At 34.9% G+C, this 21,202-nt stretch overlaps 6 protein-coding genes across 7 annotated transcripts; 3 read left to right on the forward strand and 3 right to left on the reverse strand.

Annotated features, from left to right (window-relative positions):
* The first annotated feature begins 767 nt into the window (after positions 1-767).
* LOC110992067 (potassium/sodium hyperpolarization-activated cyclic nucleotide-gated channel 3) lies at positions 768-4,458 on the forward strand. Its single transcript, XM_045629262.1, has 8 exons — positions 768-1,118; positions 1,187-1,321; positions 1,936-2,034; positions 2,120-2,193; positions 2,263-2,380; positions 2,462-2,685; positions 3,200-3,327; positions 4,230-4,458. The coding sequence occupies exons 1-8, from the start codon at positions 1,067-1,069 to the stop codon at positions 4,387-4,389; spliced, it is 990 nt and encodes a 329-aa protein (XP_045485218.1). The 5' UTR covers positions 768-1,066; the 3' UTR covers positions 4,390-4,458.
* A 28-nt stretch (positions 4,459-4,486) lies between these two features.
* LOC110992069 (transmembrane protein 258) lies at positions 4,487-5,029 on the reverse strand. Its single transcript, XM_022257735.2, has 2 exons — positions 4,894-5,029; positions 4,487-4,823 (listed from the first exon to the last, which is right to left on the reverse strand). Exons 1-2 carry the CDS (start codon positions 4,897-4,899, stop codon positions 4,584-4,586), a joined length of 246 nt encoding a protein of 81 aa, XP_022113427.1. The 5' UTR covers positions 4,900-5,029; the 3' UTR covers positions 4,487-4,583.
* A 342-nt stretch (positions 5,030-5,371) lies between these two features.
* Positions 5,372-9,424, forward strand: LOC110992057. 2 transcript variants are annotated; one of them, XM_022257721.2, is made up of 4 exons: positions 5,373-6,607; positions 6,851-7,081; positions 7,390-7,959; positions 7,990-9,424. In XM_022257721.2, the coding sequence occupies exons 1-4, from the start codon at positions 5,557-5,559 to the stop codon at positions 9,345-9,347; spliced, it is 3,210 nt and encodes a 1,069-aa protein (XP_022113413.2). In that variant the 5' UTR covers positions 5,373-5,556; the 3' UTR covers positions 9,348-9,424. The 2 variants fall into 2 exon arrangements, with proteins under 2 accessions (XP_022113412.2, XP_022113413.2); XM_022257720.2 differs by having other exon boundaries at positions 5,372-6,607; positions 7,390-9,424.
* On the reverse strand, positions 9,402-10,183 carry LOC110992058. Its single transcript, XM_022257722.2, has 2 exons — positions 9,853-10,183; positions 9,402-9,779 (listed from the first exon to the last, which is right to left on the reverse strand). Exons 1-2 carry the CDS (start codon positions 10,082-10,084, stop codon positions 9,421-9,423), a joined length of 591 nt encoding a protein of 196 aa, XP_022113414.2. The 5' UTR covers positions 10,085-10,183; the 3' UTR covers positions 9,402-9,420.
* A 3,575-nt stretch (positions 10,184-13,758) lies between these two features.
* Positions 13,759-17,322, reverse strand: LOC110992071 (zinc finger protein 257). Its single transcript, XM_022257737.2, has 5 exons — positions 16,711-17,322; positions 16,097-16,224; positions 15,677-15,809; positions 15,317-15,601; positions 13,759-14,994 (listed from the first exon to the last, which is right to left on the reverse strand). Exons 1-5 carry the CDS (start codon positions 16,997-16,999, stop codon positions 14,495-14,497), a joined length of 1,335 nt encoding a protein of 444 aa, XP_022113429.2. The 5' UTR covers positions 17,000-17,322; the 3' UTR covers positions 13,759-14,494.
* A 695-nt stretch (positions 17,323-18,017) lies between these two features.
* Positions 18,018-20,779, forward strand: LOC110992056 (elongin-B). Its single transcript, XM_022257718.2, has 5 exons — positions 18,018-18,131; positions 18,250-18,343; positions 18,638-18,782; positions 18,918-19,020; positions 19,111-20,779. Exons 1-5 carry the CDS (start codon positions 18,129-18,131, stop codon positions 19,123-19,125), a joined length of 360 nt encoding a protein of 119 aa, XP_022113410.1. The 5' UTR covers positions 18,018-18,128; the 3' UTR covers positions 19,126-20,779.
* Positions 20,780-21,202: the final 423 nt, after the last annotated feature.

Consider the following 21,202-nt stretch of genomic DNA (forward strand, 5'->3'; position numbering starts at 1 on the left):
GAACACCTTTGATTATTTCAGAAGCGATACTGCAGTGACAGCAGAGCAGCAACGGCAGCTGTTCGAGGGAGACAGCTATGTCATACACCCTTTAAGTCTCTGCAGGTCAACTTAGTCTTAAAATGCTAAAAGACCAGACGTTTTAAGCTTCAATACTTGTAAATCAGTAGTACAAAGAGATAGTCTCTTACTGGCAACCTCTGAACTTGCAGCATTCAGTAAATTATTTATAGATTAACAAGTCAATACCATAATCAAGATGCCTTGATCATAAATCGTCAGTCTTTTTGATTTATCAGTTTTGCCTTGTTGGCGCGACTTACAAATAAACAATACATCACTATTTTAGTCTTTATTGGGACGGTGTGATGACTGTTGTGAACGGACTACACATGTGCTGCTCCACCTTCCGCCTGTGCTTCGTCATCGACTACCCGCACCCCCCATACCTCCACAAAATTGATTTATTAATGCTATTCCTACATTTGATTGCTTTATTGGATACCATTGTCAAATTCAATACTGGTTTCTTCCAAGAGTCCTTTCGTAATGTGGTTATGCTTAGAAAACAAATTGCTTGGTAAGATTTTGCTTAACACATAGTACATAGTATTGCGCTTAAATTTCTTTTTATCTTAAAGTATTTCAATATACTCGAGAAATATAAATGATTTTAGCCGATACCTACGTTACAAATTTTGGATAGACTTTCTGTCGTGTGTGCCATTACAATTCATGTTATTGTGTACCGAGAACAGAAGAAGCCCTTTACATTTATTGGCACACGTTCTTCCTCTCCTGAGAATAATAAAACTTAAATCAACTATAACAAATTTACACAATGTAGTAAAGGTATGTATATATCACACTCCTAATACAACGTAAGACACTTCACGATAATGTAGAATTTATCAAAAATATATTAAAATTGGAAAAAAATGCATTTATAACCTATAAGAATTAGCGGAAGATAGTAATACGATTTTAATTTAAAAACTTGCAGATTTTTACATTGTCATTTATCTGGCATCGATCAATTCATCATTTAGTATTGTTTGCGGTGTCGATGCATTGGTCCAGCTGCTTCCTTTACACTCCTGTTGTATTTACATATTATTGTAAGTGTGAAATAAATATGTAGTTTTATCTCTTTACAACAATTTAATTTAATTCAATCCACTTATAGGGACTGGGAGTGTTCCAAAAGGATATAGTACATTTTTGAAATCGACTGATACAGATGCAGATGGCGACATAACTAAGTTTTCTATTTGCCAAAGATACCTACAAGCATTGTTTGTTTGTCTGTCCACCTTTTTTGGTAAGCCATTTACGTTTTAGCGTTGTGTACTTCCTTCCTTCCATTTATTTGGCTTCCCAATGTACTTTAAAAACTTATTCTAAACTAGTCACGGGGCGCACGATCAACTGCCCATGTTTTGTTTATGGTTTAAAGAAGGACTGATCCAAGGAATGCTATGAAGAGAGATAATAGTTTACTTATGACCACTTGCCTAATAATATATACCACATAAGTACCTAACTGAGTTGAATGTTTGTTATTTATGTCATCGAATGGACCAAAATTCATTTAAATTATAGGAATATAATATTGGAAAAAAGAGATACAAATATGTTTCCGCCCTGTTCGGTTGGGCGGATGCCATAAATGACCATCAATAAAGATCCCGTAGAACATGGACTATCGCTTCATTCGCATTGTAAAACCGGTCCACTTTGGAATCAAAGCGTGTTCTTCTTGTAGATAATCAGAATCGCAATCGTTTCGCGGGGCTCTTAAAATCTTCACATTGTTTGGCGAAACTATATTAATTTTAGCTACATGGTACGCGGTAACTCTTATTTAACCTTTCCCAATATTTAATCAGTATTGATTTGTGCTTTTAAATAATATTTATTTCTTATGTGAAACAGGTACAGGGTTTTCTACGTACAAAGTTAACAATGCCGACGAATTTGTCATTCATTCATGCATTATACTCTATGCCTCAATGTTTATGGTATATACAATTGGTGAGACTCCAGGTTTATTATATAAAAAATTTGTTTTGATTTGCTATAATTAACGGGACGGTAAAAAAAACTTTAATCATTTTAGTATTCCTGTTGAAGATTTACATGACTTTATATAATTCAACGATGCGTTACAACGGTCTGATTAATCAAGTAGAGGTAATTTAATAAACCTTAATTGTTTCATGCTTCAAACAACTTTAATAAATGTTCCATTTGGAATTTTAGGCATACATGCAGCAAAAACAATTCCCTAAACCTTTGAAGAAGCGAGTATTCACTTTTTATACTTACAAATACGAAAACAAATACTACAAAGAAGATGCCGTATTAGATTGTATCTCGGGTAAACAAAAACGGTTAACTTAAGCTTGTTACGTTGATCTAGAATTCTAGAAGATACTTAACAACAATTGAATATCCACAGAGCAGCTTCGACATGAAATCGTAATGCACACCTGCAATAGATTTATCCAGAAGGTTAAGCTGCTGAGGGATCTGCCCGGCCACCTGATGGGCGAACTGATGAATTACTTGAAACCCGAGGAGTACCTCGCCAACGACCTCATCGCTCGGGCGGGCGACATTGGAGATTGTGTTTATTTTATTGCCTATGGCACTGTTGCTGTTTATTCCTTGAAGGGAGCTGAGGTTTGGTATACCCTAAATACTCCAGCTCCTTCCACTTGACCATATTCAACGTAGAGCGGTTCGAATCATCCCGACGACCACTCCAAACGGCTTGATAGAGCATTGCGTAGAGATGCATCTTCTACCACATTTACCATAGAGAGTGTATGCACCACCACTATGTAGAACCAGCTGCCCTCTGAAGAATTTCCGAACAATTCGACTTCGAGGTACCGCAAGAAAACAGTGTACCAATTCTTAAAAGGCCGGCAACGAACTCGCGAGCCCTCTGGCATTGAAAGTGGGCGGCGGTATCACTTAATCAGATGAGCCGAGTTTGCCGTCTGTTCTAAAAATCCGCATTTACAAACCGCCTTCCATCCTTCAAAAAAGGCTTCATCAGCGGTAGTGGAATGGGATGGTAATTAAATGCCATTTACTTTTCGCCCACTGATGAAGCGCTGATCATCACTCCCAAAAGGAAACTTAGTGATGCTTTCATGGAAGTAATGTTGTAAAATATTTTCTTACTTAGATAACACATTTAGAGGATGGCGATCACTTTGGCACGGTTGCATTGCTGATGAAGGACTCCAAACGGATCGCAACAGTTGTCGCCGTTGAGATCACTCACTTATATCGATTGGACGCTATTTACTTCCGGTTCGCTTAAAATCTTTAATATATAATTTACTTGGCCATAAATTCTGTTATGTTCTTAGGTCAGCAGGATGCTTTAAAGAATTAATGAGGATATTATTTTCACCCTATATTAAACACTCACGTACAACCTGCCTGCAAAACTCCAACACGGTTGATGAGAAAAAAACGTTCTCTTTAGCGCATATGATTTATAGGCTTGCGATATCCTGCAATAAATTCGCTAAGTGGACAGAGACAAAAATGTTGCTGTAACTGTGAAGGAGGGCACTTGATTGTTCCTCCAATATTAAGTGAGGTGCCTTGACTGGACTGAGTCCTAAACTTTTTTTTTTCATATTACTATTTTATATTCAGATTTTATGTCAAAGCCTATGAAATAATTTTCTGATCACTAAGTAGGTGATCAGGTAAGTATGTATTTTATGAAAAAGTGTGATCATGGAAATAGTTATAGATATGAGAGGCCAAGTTCAAAGGTTGCAACACCATTGTTTAAATATATCAATATATTTATCTTTAAGTGAAAACTGTCACTCAGATTAAATTGCTGAAAATATTAAATAAGTTTTTTTCAATACTCTAATTTCCTTTTTTGTGAAAATATGTGCAATGTAAATTTGAACTTTCCTTGGAAGGTTAATTTAAGAATTCTGGTACATTATATATATATCAAATATTTGGTCAGGATAAAATGGTGTATATAGTCCAAATCTGTTCTAACAACATCAAAGGAACTACTCATATTTGGACCTAATAACTGATAGTCATAGCCTATGACGTTGTTATTAATAACCTCATACAATATAACCAGTATGTTGTTCTAAATGATGTTGTAGAAAATGGTTTTGACTGTATATCACTAAAAATTTACATAACTGAATATATAATTTGTACATTTTCAGCCAGTACCTAATGTCCAATAAGATCATCCGGGAAAGAGTTGAGACTCTGGCTTCAAAGAGAATGCATGTGACAGTTTTGCTAGATGAAGAGTTCCGTAAAAAACAAGATAAAAAATGGGAAGATAATATTGTGTTAAGTAGTCATGATTTCAATAATTAGCTTTATAGAAAACAGCATTTATCAAGGATTTTTAAGGGCATCATCAAGTTCCCCAAGGATTTTGTTAGTGATTTGACTAGTTATTAATAAATCCATAAATTATACAAATTACTTTTATTTAAACTTAAAAATATACATACAATAAGACTGCTCACATAAGTTAATAAAAACCGGTATGTGCAGATAACTTAATTCTAGACATATATGCCTACCCAAAGTAATAAAAACAAGATACCAAACCCTGAAAACAGGGATGCTACTAATGATAACAGGAGCTCCTTAAATAAATCTCTGGAGCTCTTTGTGCTTGTTACTTCGTACACGAAGAACCATGCTGTAAAGAATATTCCAATGCTTAAGAGAAGCAGAGTAAGATGCGGAAACACAGCCGGGTTGATTGGAGATACATGACGAACCATTGATTCTATCTCCAGCTAAAAAAAAATACTCGATTAGACTATGACCTACCTTAAACAAATAATTAAAATCACTTTAAATACTTACAGTCATTTTTAAGCTGTATACAAAGCGACCAACAAATAAGAAAATAGAAATACCGAAAACGCGGAGCCAATAAACTTTGAAAACGTAGTAACTTATAACTAACTGCACAGACTAAATTATCTTGAAGAATATTATTAAGAACACAGCTTAAAAATAACTTAAAACTTTGAAAGACAAACCCTTAAATATTTTACATATATTAATAAATGGGTGCAATAATCTCGTGAAACGTCCTTTCATGAAATAGTTTTTTATTTAATAAACTTATCAGCTTTAATTGAAAGTTTGAAACTATCCATCATAAACAGTGTTACTATTTTAGTACGTTAAACGATCATTAATTTTTAGAGCTGATACTGCGTGTGTTTTATCCGCATACTACTAATATCTAATCTGTGCTGGTTACTCTGGGACGGGTTACCATTTTTATTGACACTTGACACTGACACTAATCACCATATTTTCTTTAAAAAGTCACCAATCCTTAATAATATTTTTTATTATAGCGATGTATTATGTAGTTAGTACTTTTCTTTATTTTTTAGTTATAGGTTGGTTATAAATTTAGGTAACAATTTTCATTTAAGAAAAACTCAATTAAGAAGATACCATCTCCTCAATGGTCTGTTATGTGTACAAATCCTTTTGAATTATTGTGAAAATATGGAGACCAAACCTACCACAAAAGAAAAAGTTATGTCCTATGAGGAGAAATCAGTGGGCTCTACACCATTTTTCAAATGTGAAGCTTGTCCTTACATGGCATTAGCAGTAGATGACATTAAATTTCATCTTTTTACTGTTCATCCTGAATTAGCCAAGAAAAATGGTCTTGCTGAAAATATTCAAATCAACTGCCCCGGATGTTCAAGTATATTTGAAGCAGAGGAAACGCTCAGAACACATCTACGTAATCATCACAAAATGGGATTTAAAGATGTAAAAAAAATGGTTAAGAGCCTTATTCAAATTGCTTTAAAAAATGTGAAATTAAAAAAAGATGTACCTTTAACATGTAAACTCTCGACAAAAGATTCAACAGGAAAAATACCACAGGTAATAGAAATAGTACCAGATGCATTAAACACAATTAATGAACAATTACCTAGGGGTGTAGCCTTCATATCTATGGATGAATTAAATAAAATGAGTACTCCTAACTTTGAAAAGGTAGACCCAAAGGATGTTATACAAGAAGCTAGCATAAATATTGTATACACAGAAGAAGTATCTACACAATTTGTTAACATGCCTAAGGCAAGTACTGTAGGGCCATGCAATCTTGTTCAAATGTCCAATGTACCTCCAGATTTAATATCTTCAATTCAACCACAAAATAATAATACCATGATGTCATCTAAAGATGATATTCTACATCCAGACACTACAAAGCCCTATAAGTATAAACCAAAAGATATAGATGTTAATCCTAAGGAGCTAGGAATATTGTGCTCTGTAAATAAATGCCATATACGGTTAAAAGATGCTAAGATCATGGCATATCACAGGAAGTGTCATCATAATGGCCAACTTCGGTGTCCTGAGTGTCTTATAGTATTTGCAACGGCAGAACCATTACACTCCCATCTATGGAAATCACACTCAATAGATTTAGAACTACCCACCTGTGATATATGTGGATATAAAACCTTCAAACGGTACAGATTGGTTAATATACACATGAAATGTCACAAAAAAATCAGGGCTTACCCATGTGAGTACATTGAAAGGAAGTTTATTTGGCCCTGTTTCTTAAATATCAAATGTGTTACATTAAACTTAGCAACATTTAAATACATTAGGGTTTCCTTTTTCTTGCCATGGTTTTACTGATTATATATTTTGAAGGGAAAACTGGCTCAAGTAATTTTTAATATACTGCAGCAGCTGTACAAATTTTGATTGAATATCATCATTTCCGCATTAGTGAATTTAATATAATTTGTGCAAATTACAGGTACAGTGTGTTCAAAAGCTTTTAAAAATGCTAATCAATTATACAAACATCGAATAATTCATAAAAAGACCATGCAATGTCACATCTGTAAGACTGAATTTTCGAACCAACAGAGGCTACAACTACATATCTCTGCTGTCCATGACAAAATAAAGCCATTTAAGTGTAGTCATTGTGATTATGCCTGTGCAAGAAAAGAGGAGTTGAAATTACATATAAGATCTCATACAGGCAAGAAAAATTTTTTCTTTTACATCATAATATGCATTAATAAGCTTTAGAAATAATTTATATGTAAGAACTGGCTTATTGTGATTATTAAGCTTTTTTAGTTTTAGCCGGTCAAGCACATATACTCTGTTATTTTCTGTAGCTTTGTGAATCATGTGCACTCAGTGGAAGCTATTTTTTATTCAGTAATTCTTGAGGTGAACGCGTTCAACCAAAGAAACAAAGAATACTATAAGGCTGACGCTATAATAATGTAGATTGTATTATTTTATATTGTATGACTTTATGACAGCTTATTTGTATTTTAGGAGACAAGCCATACGCATGTGACCAATGCAGCTACCGGTCGGGTGACCACAACGCCATGCGGCGGCACAAACTCGGCCACTCCAACGGGAGCCTCTACAAGTGCAAGTATTGCCCCTACAGCACCATCCAGTCCACGATGTTCGCCTTCCACATGCTGTCCTCTCACCCCGACGTGGACTCGGGAGAAGTTCACTGCTGCCCTTACTGTCCCTTCAAGACTGTAAACAAGGACAAGTACGCAGTGCATCTCAGCACTCATACACACGTCAGTGAAATGGAGAATGAAGTCGTTACGCGAGATATGAAAAAAGACAAAAATAAAAGCTGGACCATTCCCAGTGAACGCACAAAAACGACCGCCGATGAAAATAGAAATAAACCAAATGAAAACAAGGATGAAGTGAACTCGATTCCGATTGAAGTGTACGATTGTGATAGTCTCCCAGACAATATTCCATCGGACGAAACCGCATCCAACTTTAGCGATCGGGATATGGCCACCGATTTCAGCAAAGAGGACAATAATTCAGATTGCGTCATTTCTGACAGTCCAAACATTGTCGAAAGACATCAATTCACGTCGCAAAATCCTATTAAACTGCCGTACGAGAGCACGCAAACGAACCTGCATTATCTCGGCAGTTCTCTGGCAATGGACCCAAGTTTACGCCCGAGCGTCAATGTCGATTCCCTTGCGCCCAATCACTCTGCGATATCGAGCGGCATCAGCAACAATATAATGGCCAACCTTCCCATAAGGTTGCCCCCGGTGCCGATATCTTTGCGGAATAATATAACACTGAAACCAGTGGGCAAGATATCTCTTCCCATGCCTAAAGTGACCGGACCAATTATTACACCGACGCAAATTCTACCCGTTCCCTCCTCCAGCCATTCTCCTATCAACGTATTGAACGACAACGAAGGGCTACCAAGAAAAAAAGCGAAGATATCTGTTAAAAGCAACCTGATACTGAAAGGTCCAGATCAGGTTAACATGTTCCATTCCCAACAAAAAATGGCTTTTAAACAGCTGGAAAATAACGAAAGATATGGGCTCGGCAGTCCCGTTACATTCAACAATCTCATAACCACACAATTTATGCAACTACCCCCCGAACCGGTGTTGAGCGAATCTCCAGCCAATATTTTGAACTATAGTCAAGACAACTTATTGGGCGACGCGGCCACTCCTTCCGCTGGCGATGAACTTACGAATGACCCTCAAATATTCTCATTCAACCAACAAATGAACGTCAACTCGTTGACCATGCTGCCTCCTGTCCAGAAAATTCAAACCAACGATCCCAGCTACATCAAACTCGAAGGTACCATAAAGCAGAACACTCAATCTCCAAGTTTAGAAAGGATGTGCACTGCGAACCTGTTAAACGGCCAGGCCTTAAGCATAGAGTACAAAGCTTCTCCGCCCTTAGAAGACATTCACAAAAACATAAGCGAAATAAAGAACGAAGTGAAATCGGATGCGTTTTATAACATTCCTCTCAACAACAGCGCCCCCAATCCGCCCATCGACCAATATTTGATGGACAACTTGCTCTCCGAGCAGTACTCGAGTCACTTGGACCTAACCACGGCCGTGATGCCAGATCTGCCCGACCAAAGTGACGTCATAGAAATCGACGACAATTCCGACGATAACAAACTGTTGTCGCGATTCGATGTGAACTACGCCCTGGAGTCGCTTTTCTTGATGCACAATGATTTCCATTTCCTAGAGAACGACGGAAACACCTCTGAAATAGTCAGCGAAGTGAACAGAATGGTGCCAGTGCCGGAGGTGCCCACAACCAATCAGAATGAGGCGGACGAAACGCAGAACGACCTCGAACTTCTTAATTGTGTTCAGGGAAAGAGAGATCCCATGATGAACACTTCGGTCAGGCCCTCGACGAATAAAATAAACGTCAAAAATATAGAATTAATGAAAAATTAAAGATTCATATTGAGTAGGTGAAACGTATACTGTTTGCCTAAATAAAGACTGTTGTTATTTATTTAAAAAAAGTTTAATCATTGTTTTTAAGGTAAATAGTTATAAAGTCTTGGCTATCGCGGACTTCCTGCGAATCCCACAAAGTCCACTCCGGCCCGACGTCTACGAAAGGCTGCGGGTTCGTATGAACGCCGTGTTTGTTTGACCCAATTATAATTAGTACGCGACCAGAAAAGTACTTTAAATAATCTCTAAAAGCATCGCCGTCGTTAAAATAACAAAATAATATAGCCGTAGAGTCGGAGTTGCTCAGAATGTTAATTGTTTCTTTGTCCAAGGCCGGAGACGTGATCAGGAAGTCGATAAAGGTAGCTGGGGCATATTTACTCTTCCACCAAGTACCGTCCACCTCTATGCCTCTCACCGGTATGCCTGAAAATTATACAAGTTTAAAAATATAAAGCAGTTGAATCAAATAGAATAAGAAAAGAATATATGTATTTACCAGTGGCTTGGTTCAGTATCCATTCCAATAAGCCACTTCCGCAGCCGATACTCAAAACTTGGTCGCACTTTAGTTTTGCTAAATTTCTATTAATAAATTGCAAATTATCTTCGCTCGGAAACACCCATGATAACGTGTTTCTCACTGGGTCGCTGTGGTACTTTTTTATTATTGATTTCCAGTCACCCTTATGGAATAGTTCGAGAACTGTTGACACAAACTGATCCTCCATGGCCCAAGTTTGTTCAACTGACTTTACAAAATGAAATTAAATAAATATATTGCTACAAAGTGTTACGTTTTCTTAACATTGACACTGAGCAGAGTTAAAAACTACGTAAGAGCGTTTATAATCTATGCATGCAAAAATAACAACAGGGTTGAATTAAAACTATAAATATTATGCAAAAACCATATATCTTGGTAGGTATTAACTTATCTTAACTTGGTGTTTTCGAACGTAAGATCAGTTATAATCAAGGAGTAGAAATGGTAATACAAAGAAACGTTTGGGCTATAACATGTTGAAATAGGATAAGATAACGAAAGCCTATTGAGATTTGCATACCAAACACACAGATTTTTTTCCAGATATAGTTTTAACTGTGATAGCTATTGTGATAAGTATTATATTATAACACTAAAATTCTTGACTTGGTAGCTCAATAACACATCACGCCTTAGAATTTTAGAACATCGTTCAGATATGAAAAATACATAATTATTTGTCGATCTTTATAGTGTATAATTAGCAGGAGCAGTTTAGGCATAGTATTAGTAAGTATAATGACCGTGGCGCAATGTTTTTGAACAAGTTTTCACGCGGGAACCAGCTTATGTTATTATATATTATAGTCTAACTCGAACCCTGCTCAGAAATTTAACTGAATTCACATTTCACTTAAAAAAAATACGGCCCTGTATTTTAACATTGAGGTGTCAGTGATTGGCTATCGGCCAATATTAGTAGTAGTTGTAATCTTTATTATTTTAATAGTTTCTACTCGTTGGTATAAATTTCCTATTCTGTTTTTGTTTCCCTGCTAACTCATCGTGTGATAACAAACAACACAATTCAAATTTAACGGCGTTCCGTACGCATATGTTGCCTGTCTGCATTCATCAAAACCTTTGATTTTTGTATACCTTACATTTAAGACGCTACTTTCAAAGAAATGGGGGTCAAGGGCTTTGTTAAAAAGCTCCAGTTAAGATGCCAATGAGTTTAGGATCCTATAAACTGAAACGTATTTTAATCGCAAGACCGAACGAAAGAACGATAATTTTGTTTGTAGTTTTTATGTAAGTTTTGAAATTTAATTGTCAACGTTGTTTCGACAGATATTATGATAGTAGGTATGTAAATCAAATCTAGAAATTATTTTAAACACTTCATCGATTATAATACGATATTCTGCTACTGATAAGTATTTATTTATAAAAAAAATTCTTCATGTTTTGACAACAGCTATGAATAGTTCTGTTATCTTCCTGTATTTTCTAAACTTTAGGATTTAGGTGTGTAACTAATATACACGAAGCGCTATATATAAGCCACGGAACTACTAATTTGAAAGTCGCAAGACATTTTGGTAAACGAAATCAAGGTAGCCCGCCACCCAAGGAAGCTGGTTTAAAATAAGATATATAATATTTTAAGTAATAATGTTTTATTGTTTTTGTTGCACAATCAACCCTCTTATTTCACAACAATCCTGTCCTCTTGTTTCTCACCTCAGTTGGTTTATAATGTCTAATTAATATTTCTTCAAAAGCACACTTCCTAACATTGAAATAAAACCCCTAAACTACGGAATTACATCGGTTTTTATACCATAAAGTTCTATAAACCACGCAGATTAGGTTTCCAGGTGACCTCGCCGGTAATAATCAGATCTATCTATTTATTCAAGTTGTAGCATGACCTCGCAACTGAACCTGAATTGGACCGTAAGGCTCTCCAGCTGTGACAGAATAAGCGATTCTGAAAAAATTACTTTTTGTATCGAAATGATAGTTTAGACATAATGCAATACATATTTAATTAAAACTATTTCTTAAAGTACACAGTACCTACAACTGAAACAGATGTACCTACCTACCTACCTATGTCATTTTTAACTTTAAATTTGTAAAATATAAATTACTTATAAAGTTTTTATTACAATACCGTTTAACGTATTAAATTTGACCAAATTTAACTGGTAACTAACACCCCCAGCTTAGTTTTATTGTCGAACGTCAAGGCAAAGTAACTTCTCACAAATCATCGACGTCCGTCGTTACCCAACTGCGCTCTTTTTAAGCAATTTTCCGCAGACCACCGGTTTGTAGAACCAGATGCCATTCAATATAAATTTTCCAATTCCTTAAATACAAATCCAATAGAACTGAAATTCTTAATCATCCGATCAGCATTATCCCTACCTTTCAAAGATCCTGGATCGAGTATTTTACAACCAAGTCATCAAGCATTACGAAGCCTGTAACATACTCCCTGCATTTCAGTCAAGTTTTAGAAAACTCAGCAGTACCACTACTGCATTGCTTGTTACAAACAATTACAAAACAAGTTATCTACTACATGTGATAACTTGTTTTCAGCGCAAGCCGAAGGCAACCCGTACATCCTCACTCTTCTTAACTTCTCTAGAGCTTTTGAATATATCAATCTTTCTCTGCGTTTCTTTGGGTTGGACAATATGTCTACTTCGTGGTTTAGTAGTTATCTCCAGCATCGATGTCAGAGTGTGTTTTTTGGGAAGTGGTAGGATCCGTGTTTCAACGTCGCTGAGCCTTGTCGATAGAGAAGTTCCTCAGGGATCTATTTTGGGACCCCTATTAATTATCCTAAATTCATCATACATAACTTCATGTATGAAAAATTGTCACTATTATGTATACGCTGATGACCTGCAAATATATCATCCTGTTGATAGGGCTTGTGTCAATTACTGCACCTAAAAAAATGAGGACTTGGAGCGCATTGTAGTTTAGTCCCATAGAAACGCACTCTTAAATCCAACAAAGTCGAAATTTCTTATGGTTGGCACCAGAAAGAAAGGGTCTGATCTCGCGAGACTAAGTCCCACTCTTCGAGTAAATTCTTCGCCTATGGCTCAAGTCCCAATGGCTAGAACTCTGGGTGTTGATTCCGATAGTTATTTGAGGTTCGAAGATTATGTTAGTTCATAATTTCTTTTTTTCGTCACAAGGTTTTATACAATATACGACCTGTCTTAAGTCTTCGTATTAGACTTTATAAAAGCATTGTGCTCTCAAAACTTACCTACGCTCTTGCCTAATCTGCCAACTTACTACGATAGTATGTATCTATTGATTATTTATAATACTAACGTTTATCAATAAAGAGTTAAATGTAGGTATGTATATTTTTGGTAACATTTCTATATACATAGGTTAATAAACTAAAATTATATTTGGTCTATTAACCTAAATAATTTTAGTTTATTTTTTAATAAAATGACAACATAGTATTAAATTTACTGATCGTTATGTAGACGTTGCCCTTGGCAAGATCTGTAGGCGATGGCAGGGGAAGCACATTCCACACAGGTGCCAAGTTAATTTGTGCGTGTAGTATCACCTGTCCGTTTGCACCGTTATAAAGAACATTTTTAATACTAAGTAATTCCCTTTAAATATATGTTTTTTTTTATTAACATGATATTAATCCTTATCATAAGAAATAATTTGATTCCAATTCACATCTTAGGAGATATGAAACAACAGAAGGTCGTCAATAAATGAGGGTTGAACAGTTAGTACCTATACGGTATACCATAGAAAAATTAAGAACCTGGACTTTTAAATAGATACTTCTATTAACATCTATGGTTAAGGGTTTTATTTCAAAAGTAGAGTCTCGGATAAATAAAAAAAACATTCATAATATACAAAATGTATTATTAAATTTAAAATACACAGTTTATTTAGTGTCGTACCTACTTTACATAAACTCCTTGAGATCTGAATTTATGTGTCCGAGATCATGATCTTCAGTCGATATTACAAGCTAAAATTTACACAATAACTCAAGGGAAATAATCATTATTACGATAACCACACCAAACAGATGTTCTATACATCTCTGGCGACTTGCATTTTGCTAAAGCTCCTATAATAATAATAAAAAATTATGTTTCATAGTTTATATTTAAATAGCAACTCCAGCTCTGCTGCACGCAAATAAATTAGTACATTAGATATATCCCGTTAACTTTTCACTGGGTTTGAACTTTTTGTATATTTATATCTAATATTATACTGTTAAGTGAAAGTTTAGTAGTTTTTGAATTTACTCCAAACATCTGTTCTCTCTATAATAATAGTGTTAAGCTATCTCTCTATCGTTTAATATCGCCGTATGCCGTATACTGAATCGCAAGAGCGAGTGTAATAAAGTAAACGAATCATGAGTTTAATAAAATTTTTGACAACGAATTCTTAAATTTCTTTCCTTTAAAAGGTGAATTCATCTTTATTAAATATTAATCAACATAAAATCAATGATATGTTTTAACGTTCGAGATCAATTAACATTTTTGGCCAAAAATCTCACTTCATTAATCAAAGGCGGCCCGCGGCCTCGCGGCACTAAAGATTAAAGTCCTGTAGCAATTCAGACGGTGTTTTCCTCCATCTTCCTCCGCCAAAGCGCCTTGGGGCTGTGCAGGGCGCGGCCGTAGAGGATCTTCTGGTAAATCTCGACGTTCCTGATCGGCGGCGCCGGGTCCTCGGGCGGGATGCCTCGTCTCACGCTCTGGAACTTCTCCTGGTCGATGGGAGGCAGGGGCACCACGGCCTTCCGGATCTTGTGCACGTACTCGTCCTCCTGGACCGGCTTCGGCGCCTCGGCCGCCGTCCTCCGCTTCTCCACGATCACACTCCGTCGCGCGTTATTTGCCTCGAGGATTGACCGGGCGTCGGCGGCGGGCTCCTCGGAAGCCTCGGGCTCCGCCGTCACCTCGGGCTCCACCGACGCCTCGGGCGCTCGGCTCTCGCAGAGAACGGCGCTCGAAGGCGCGTACACCTCGGGATGCGTGTTGCGGATATGCCTTTCCAGGTTGTCCTTGCGGCGGAACTGGCGCTCGCAGAGCTTGCAGCGGAACGGCTTCGAATCTAAAGGGAAACGAGTAAAGACTTAAGATTTAATTTTATTTAATTATGCGAAGTTTTAATTAAAAATTAAATATATTTGTGTCTTTAACGATAATTTCAATCGTTCAAACGATAATATAAATTTTAGCCTTAACTTTTTATAAGATTTATAAGTAAAGATAATGTTCGGCTCTGGCAATTCCAAATAAATACATTTAGGAAAGGTTTTTATTGTATGTTTGTATGCCTATGGACTTGTTTCCGGCGAATAAATTATTTTAAAAAAAAAATTTAGGTAAATTTAGCTTGAAGCGCGCTCTTAAAAACAGCGCGGACTACGCACCTGTATGCACCGCTAGATGGCGACGCATGTCCTTGCGCGAGTGGAAGGCGCGAGGGCAGCGCGGGCACTGGTGGCTCCGGCCGGCGCCGCGGGGCCCTTCCTGCGTCGCGCTCGCGTCGCGGTGCCGCATCAAGTGCTTCCGGTAGTTGGACTTGTCTCGGAACTTCTTGCCGCAGGTCTCGCACGCGAAGGGCTTCTCCTCCGAGTGGGTCAAACTGTGTTTGCGTAGAGCAGTCGCGTTGTTGAAAGATTTTCCGCATTGAGGACACGAAAATGTTCTCTCGTCTGAAATTTGGACCATTCAGCTTTGATTTACCTTTAAAAAAGGTCATGGCTCTCGTTATGTTACAATATGCTCACTCGAATGTTTCAGCTTATGGCGTTTCAATTTAGACATCTGCACGAAGCTCGAACCGCACACGTCGCACGGGTATATCTTTTCATTCCGATGAACCCTCATGTGATATTTGTAATGAGATTGAGACACAAAACCCTAAAACAAAGATTACCAAACTTTATTCTCACAGACCACCTTCAACATTTTGCTGGTTCGTACCTTCTTTTTTAGCATTTGCCCAGTCAACAAATAATTTTAGTTAACCATGAACAGTTTTCATGAACAAAAACGAGACAATTGATTGTGCTATGATGTATCAAAAAAGTAAAGTTGGTCAATCAAAAGATGTAAGACACAGAAGTTTCAAAAAGATGAAAAAAACATATTTACTTTCCGTAAATGTACATGAAATCAAAACATTATAGAAGATATTCATAACATACCTGATTACATTCCGTACATTGGTACGGTTTCTTTTGTCCATTGCAGTATGCATGATAAATTGTGTGTTTACGAGTCTGTAACTTTTTATTGCAAATGGTACATAGATAGTATTTTATACCAGACATATCTGTAAGGTAAAATATGTTTTTAGTATTGAGCCCAAAGAAATACCTATAGTACCATTGTATAAGATAAATATATATATGAGGGATAAAAATTAACATAACTTTTAACTTATCACTTCAAGGATAGCAATTTTTCAGTGTTTTATAATGAGCCTAACTGAAATATTTGAGATATACACAAGTAAAACGTCAGTATAACATTGTTTACAAAAGCATTATCCATTAATCTTCCATTTTATTTAATATTTCAAAGGTAAAAAATATTTTATATAAGTTCAATAGTTCTTCAGATTATACCAGTATACAAAAACTAAGAGGTTGGGTTTACAATTCAATACCTTGAATTTGATTGTACTGAGTATGTACGAATCTAAGCGTCCAAAAAACGAATTATTATCTAGTTTGGTTAGGTTAGTTAGGTATTGAACTGTAAACTTTAACCAAACTAAGTATTAGTAATATATTTTGAAAAGATTTATAATTCTAACCTGTTTCTACTTTGATATGACCAGTTTCTGGTGCTATACTATTTAAATCATTACATTCAGCTTTTTTATCATCTGAATTACTAATAGACGCATCTATTAGTTCGGTTGCTTCTAATTTGGAGCCATGTACTTGACTAATCTTACGCTCACTACAGGCGACACAACCAGATTTTTCTTGTAAGAGACAATCCATACACTTTACATGACCACAACTCTCTGTCACTAGCCTATTATCAGTATGGTTGATTGTTTTTTTATTGTTGCAATTAATGCAAACATGTGTATTCATTTTTAGTTTTGTAACTTTGCGTCCCTAGGTTATAATATTATTGTCAAAAATAAATATGATTATTATACGGATAACACTAAAGAACGCATTAATACACTAAGCCGGCACTCGGTACAGAATTTTAAAAATTAAAGGTACATTCATTATTGTATAAGTATTAGAAATTAAACCATAAGAATAACTCATCTGTGATTTCATATTAGTTATTAGTGAAGTGCACAAACTAGAAAAACTTTGGAAATTGAGAATATGTTTGTCAATTTCGGGACAATAAACAAAGGACAGATTGCTTAACCTATTAATAGCACAGATTGACAGATTTTTTTAAAACATTTAATGGCGTAATGAGTCAGACTGACAAAATCTCAAACTAATAGACAAAATTGAGACAACTTTTGATTGATGACAACAATAATCCACACATAGCTTGCTGTGATGCGAAATATAATTTTTATTTAATTAAAATATTCACAAAATATATTATTAGGTCGTAATTTAATATATAATATATAAAGGTGTGAAATGCACCTGAATTACCACAATAACTATCTTGTTCTGCTTCAATGTATTTTCAATTCATATTTGTAAATACCTCTCAAACCGAATGTACAAAGTAATTTGGGTTTTATGCTAGATTTTTTTTAGGACAATGGGCAAACTGCCAGGAGGCTCACCTGATGTTACGTGATACCACTGATCATGCAAAGTCAATGCAAGAGGGCTCGTGAATGCAATTTTAAGAATATTTCATTTAAAAATTTAATTGCTCTTTATTAAAGGACCGTAAGGCGAATTGGTTCGGTGGTGGTGCTCTGCAAAAACTGCCTACAAAATCCCAAAAAAAATTTTATTACGAAATTTTTACGTACTTATTCTGAAAAATATTTTGTTTAAAAATACACCGCTTTTAATTAAATTTACAACTTGTGTAAGTTCATGTCGCTAGTTGTAATCGGTCTGTTTGCCATAGTATACAAATATAACCTTTGACAAAAATATTACATCTGTTACCTTTTCATGATCTGTGATTTGTATTTATTAAATTGTCATACGAACTAATTTTACTTGTACTCCTTGAAACGTTTTTTTATAAAATATCTAGTTTATAATTTTTAATTATAGTTTGAACATGGTGAGAAATCCCTTTTTAAAGTTTATTAAGGATGAATACAAAATAATTATGCTACACTTTGTGTGGGTGTCTTGATATGCTATCATATACGTAACCTCAAAACGCTTTTTGTTTTCAGGACGTCTTTTTAATGATTAGGCGAAAAAAATTAACCATCTTCACGGATGCCAAGGATACTACGACTGTATTAGAACTTAAGAAAATGATTGAAGGTGAAATGTTTATAAATTGATATGCAATAATTCTATTTTTAGTAGTAGGAGTTTCAACTTATGCGTTCTTAATGTAATACTCAGTGTTTTCATCATATTCCAATACAACGATTTATTACCACATAAATTCTTAGGAATTCGGAGTTATCATGGGCTTTTTAACATTAAAACTTATAGAGTTCATGGGTTTAGCATTCATAATTTTTGTAAACAACATAAAATAGCAGCTTCATTGAAGAAACTTTGATTTATTAATGTGAATATTTTATTTATTTTGTTCAATGCTAATTTCAGGCATTTTAAAAGTTCCACCACCTAGTCAGATGCTGTTTAATAAAGACAGTCAGTTGATGGAAGATGAAAAAACCCTAGCAGAATATGCCTTAACCTCAGTTACTGCTAGAGCACAATGCCCCGCACCAATTGGACTTGCTCTCAGGTACAATGAGAAATCTATTTGAATTGTTTCTTACTCTACTACATGTGTAATAAACATTTTCTGATTGGTAATATTTTTTGTTGTTCTTTAGTATAAGATTCTATAATTTTTGACTTATTATATTATTGATCATAGGAAAGAAAATGGTGAGTTTGAAGCTCTGGATCTCACTCCCTATTCTTCACCACCAGATCTGCCCGATGTCATGAAGTCACAGGAAGCCAATGGACAGGAACAGGTAAAATATTAGCAGTTTCTGGTAAATAATATGTTCAGTAATACAATTTATGAGGACAATAGGACATTAATTATGTTTGATTCATTTCAGATGGATCAACACTAAATAAGCATCAAATGTCAAGCTTGCGATACATCCAGCATCTTAGTATCAATGTAAATACACAGGCAATATTTAATGCAGTATGGCTATACCTATATAGCAACAACAAGTTGTTGTTTTTTTTATACTTGGCAACTCAAAATGTTAGTCATGAAACAATTACTGGCATTATATACAAAATTTATGTAATAGACCATTCAGAGTTTAATTAATTTCATTAATTAATATTTACATAATGCCAAAAATAATAAAATTTTATCGTAGTTGTCAGTATTGAGGATGACACCACTGCAACCGTGTTTAGGTTTAGATCATGCTCACTGACAGACACAAGTCATGTGTAGTATGCAGGATGGGTTGATGAGTTTCGTGATATTTGTGTAGGTGTATCTTCTACTTTACTCAAATCACCTATCCTTGGCTTATTCACATAACTCAAATTTTTTTTACTAAAACAATTAACTTATATCATAAATGTCGCGCTTTAATCTGTTAAGTATTACAAAAATGATTTTAAATTAATCTATAATGGCAACATGACATAGTTTTGTTTAAGTATGATATACATTTTTGATATGAAATTTAAAAAAAAACCTATAGTGTGGCAGAGTTCTGATTTTATTGAATAGTTCAAGCTAAAAAAAATTAGTCAATTCTAGGGGAAGAAGGAAGGAAGTTGGGCATAGTAGTTTGATTTTCATGTAATTTAATTCATTAATATGGTATATAACTATTAGTATAGGACAATCTATATATAGTAGTTAAAACAGGGCATAAAACATATTTTGGGGCTTGTAATTTCATAAACTTACTTAATTTTTACACATATAGAATTGAAAAGAGCTAATTTAAAATCTAGTGTAATACATAATATAATAATTTTGACATAAAAATGTGTTGTAGGCCCCAAAAGTAATTGTTCCTTAATAAGAAGATTTCTTATTGGTTGATTTGTTTAAACTTAAAGCTATTGTTTATTTATACCTTTGTATTAAGATATTCATGAGGTTTAATGTTTAAATTCTAATTCTAGAATTCACTTTTACATGAGAACTCACATGTATGAAATAAAAATGTTAATTGCACACTAATTAAAAATGAACCAATTCTGCTCTATGTATGCAAAATCTATGTAATATTTATTTTCAGTCTTGCAAATTGAATTTATTTTAATGAAAGGTCTGTAAAAACCAATGTTCTTATCTGTCAACTGCATGTAATCGGGATAAAAGTAATTTGAATAATATATGTTTATACATATTACCATACCATATTTTGTAGTGAAGTGCTACAAGGTTGGTATATTATTAGGGTATGAAAATGATATTTATTTGCCATTAAAATAATGCAATAAAATTAAAATACTTGTAACTTTTGTTCTACTGTAAAATTTCCCTTTTAAGTATTTACTTTAGTAACAGCAAAGCAACTCAATTTAGGGGCTGGTTTCATTATAAAACTAAGCTATATGTGTAATGTATATGAGCGATAATTATTTAATTATATAAACATTTTTATCTAGATTGCATGTAAGATGAAAAAATAGGCAAGACTTGTGAAAATTGGTAGTGTCAAAGACGATCCTGTCTTAGGTAGTGTCATGTGCAAGTATGGGATGTAATAAGAATCAGCAAAAAATAAAGCTGTTTTTATTTGTTTTGGGCCTTTTTACCTTATCCAACCCAAGTATTTAAAATATTTTTAGGTCAAGACAGACAGACGGCGAACTGAAACCTGCGAAACCCCAACCAATTTCAAGTACCAGAAACAGTTATTTCAATAAAAAAAACAAAACATAATACCTAACATTAACCGGGCCCACCAACCTCAAAGTCATCCACATAAGCCGGTCGCTTACCAAGCATAGTTCACCAAGTATTAAAAAAATTCAAATAAAACCACGCACATTCACGAGAAAACAAAAGAAATGTAAAAAGTAACGGCTTTTTAACGAATAATCCGCACTGTAACACTGATCTGGCGGATCGTTTACAAATTTCTATTGCACAAAAAAAAAATGTATTTAATTAGTATAAATTACAACTCAAGCAGCATAAATTACTCCAAATCTCACGGAGGT

Source organism: Pieris rapae, chromosome 8 (genome assembly GCF_905147795.1).
Source record: "Pieris rapae chromosome 8, ilPieRapa1.1, whole genome shotgun sequence".
Taxonomy (NCBI): domain Eukaryota; kingdom Metazoa; phylum Arthropoda; class Insecta; order Lepidoptera; family Pieridae; genus Pieris; species Pieris rapae.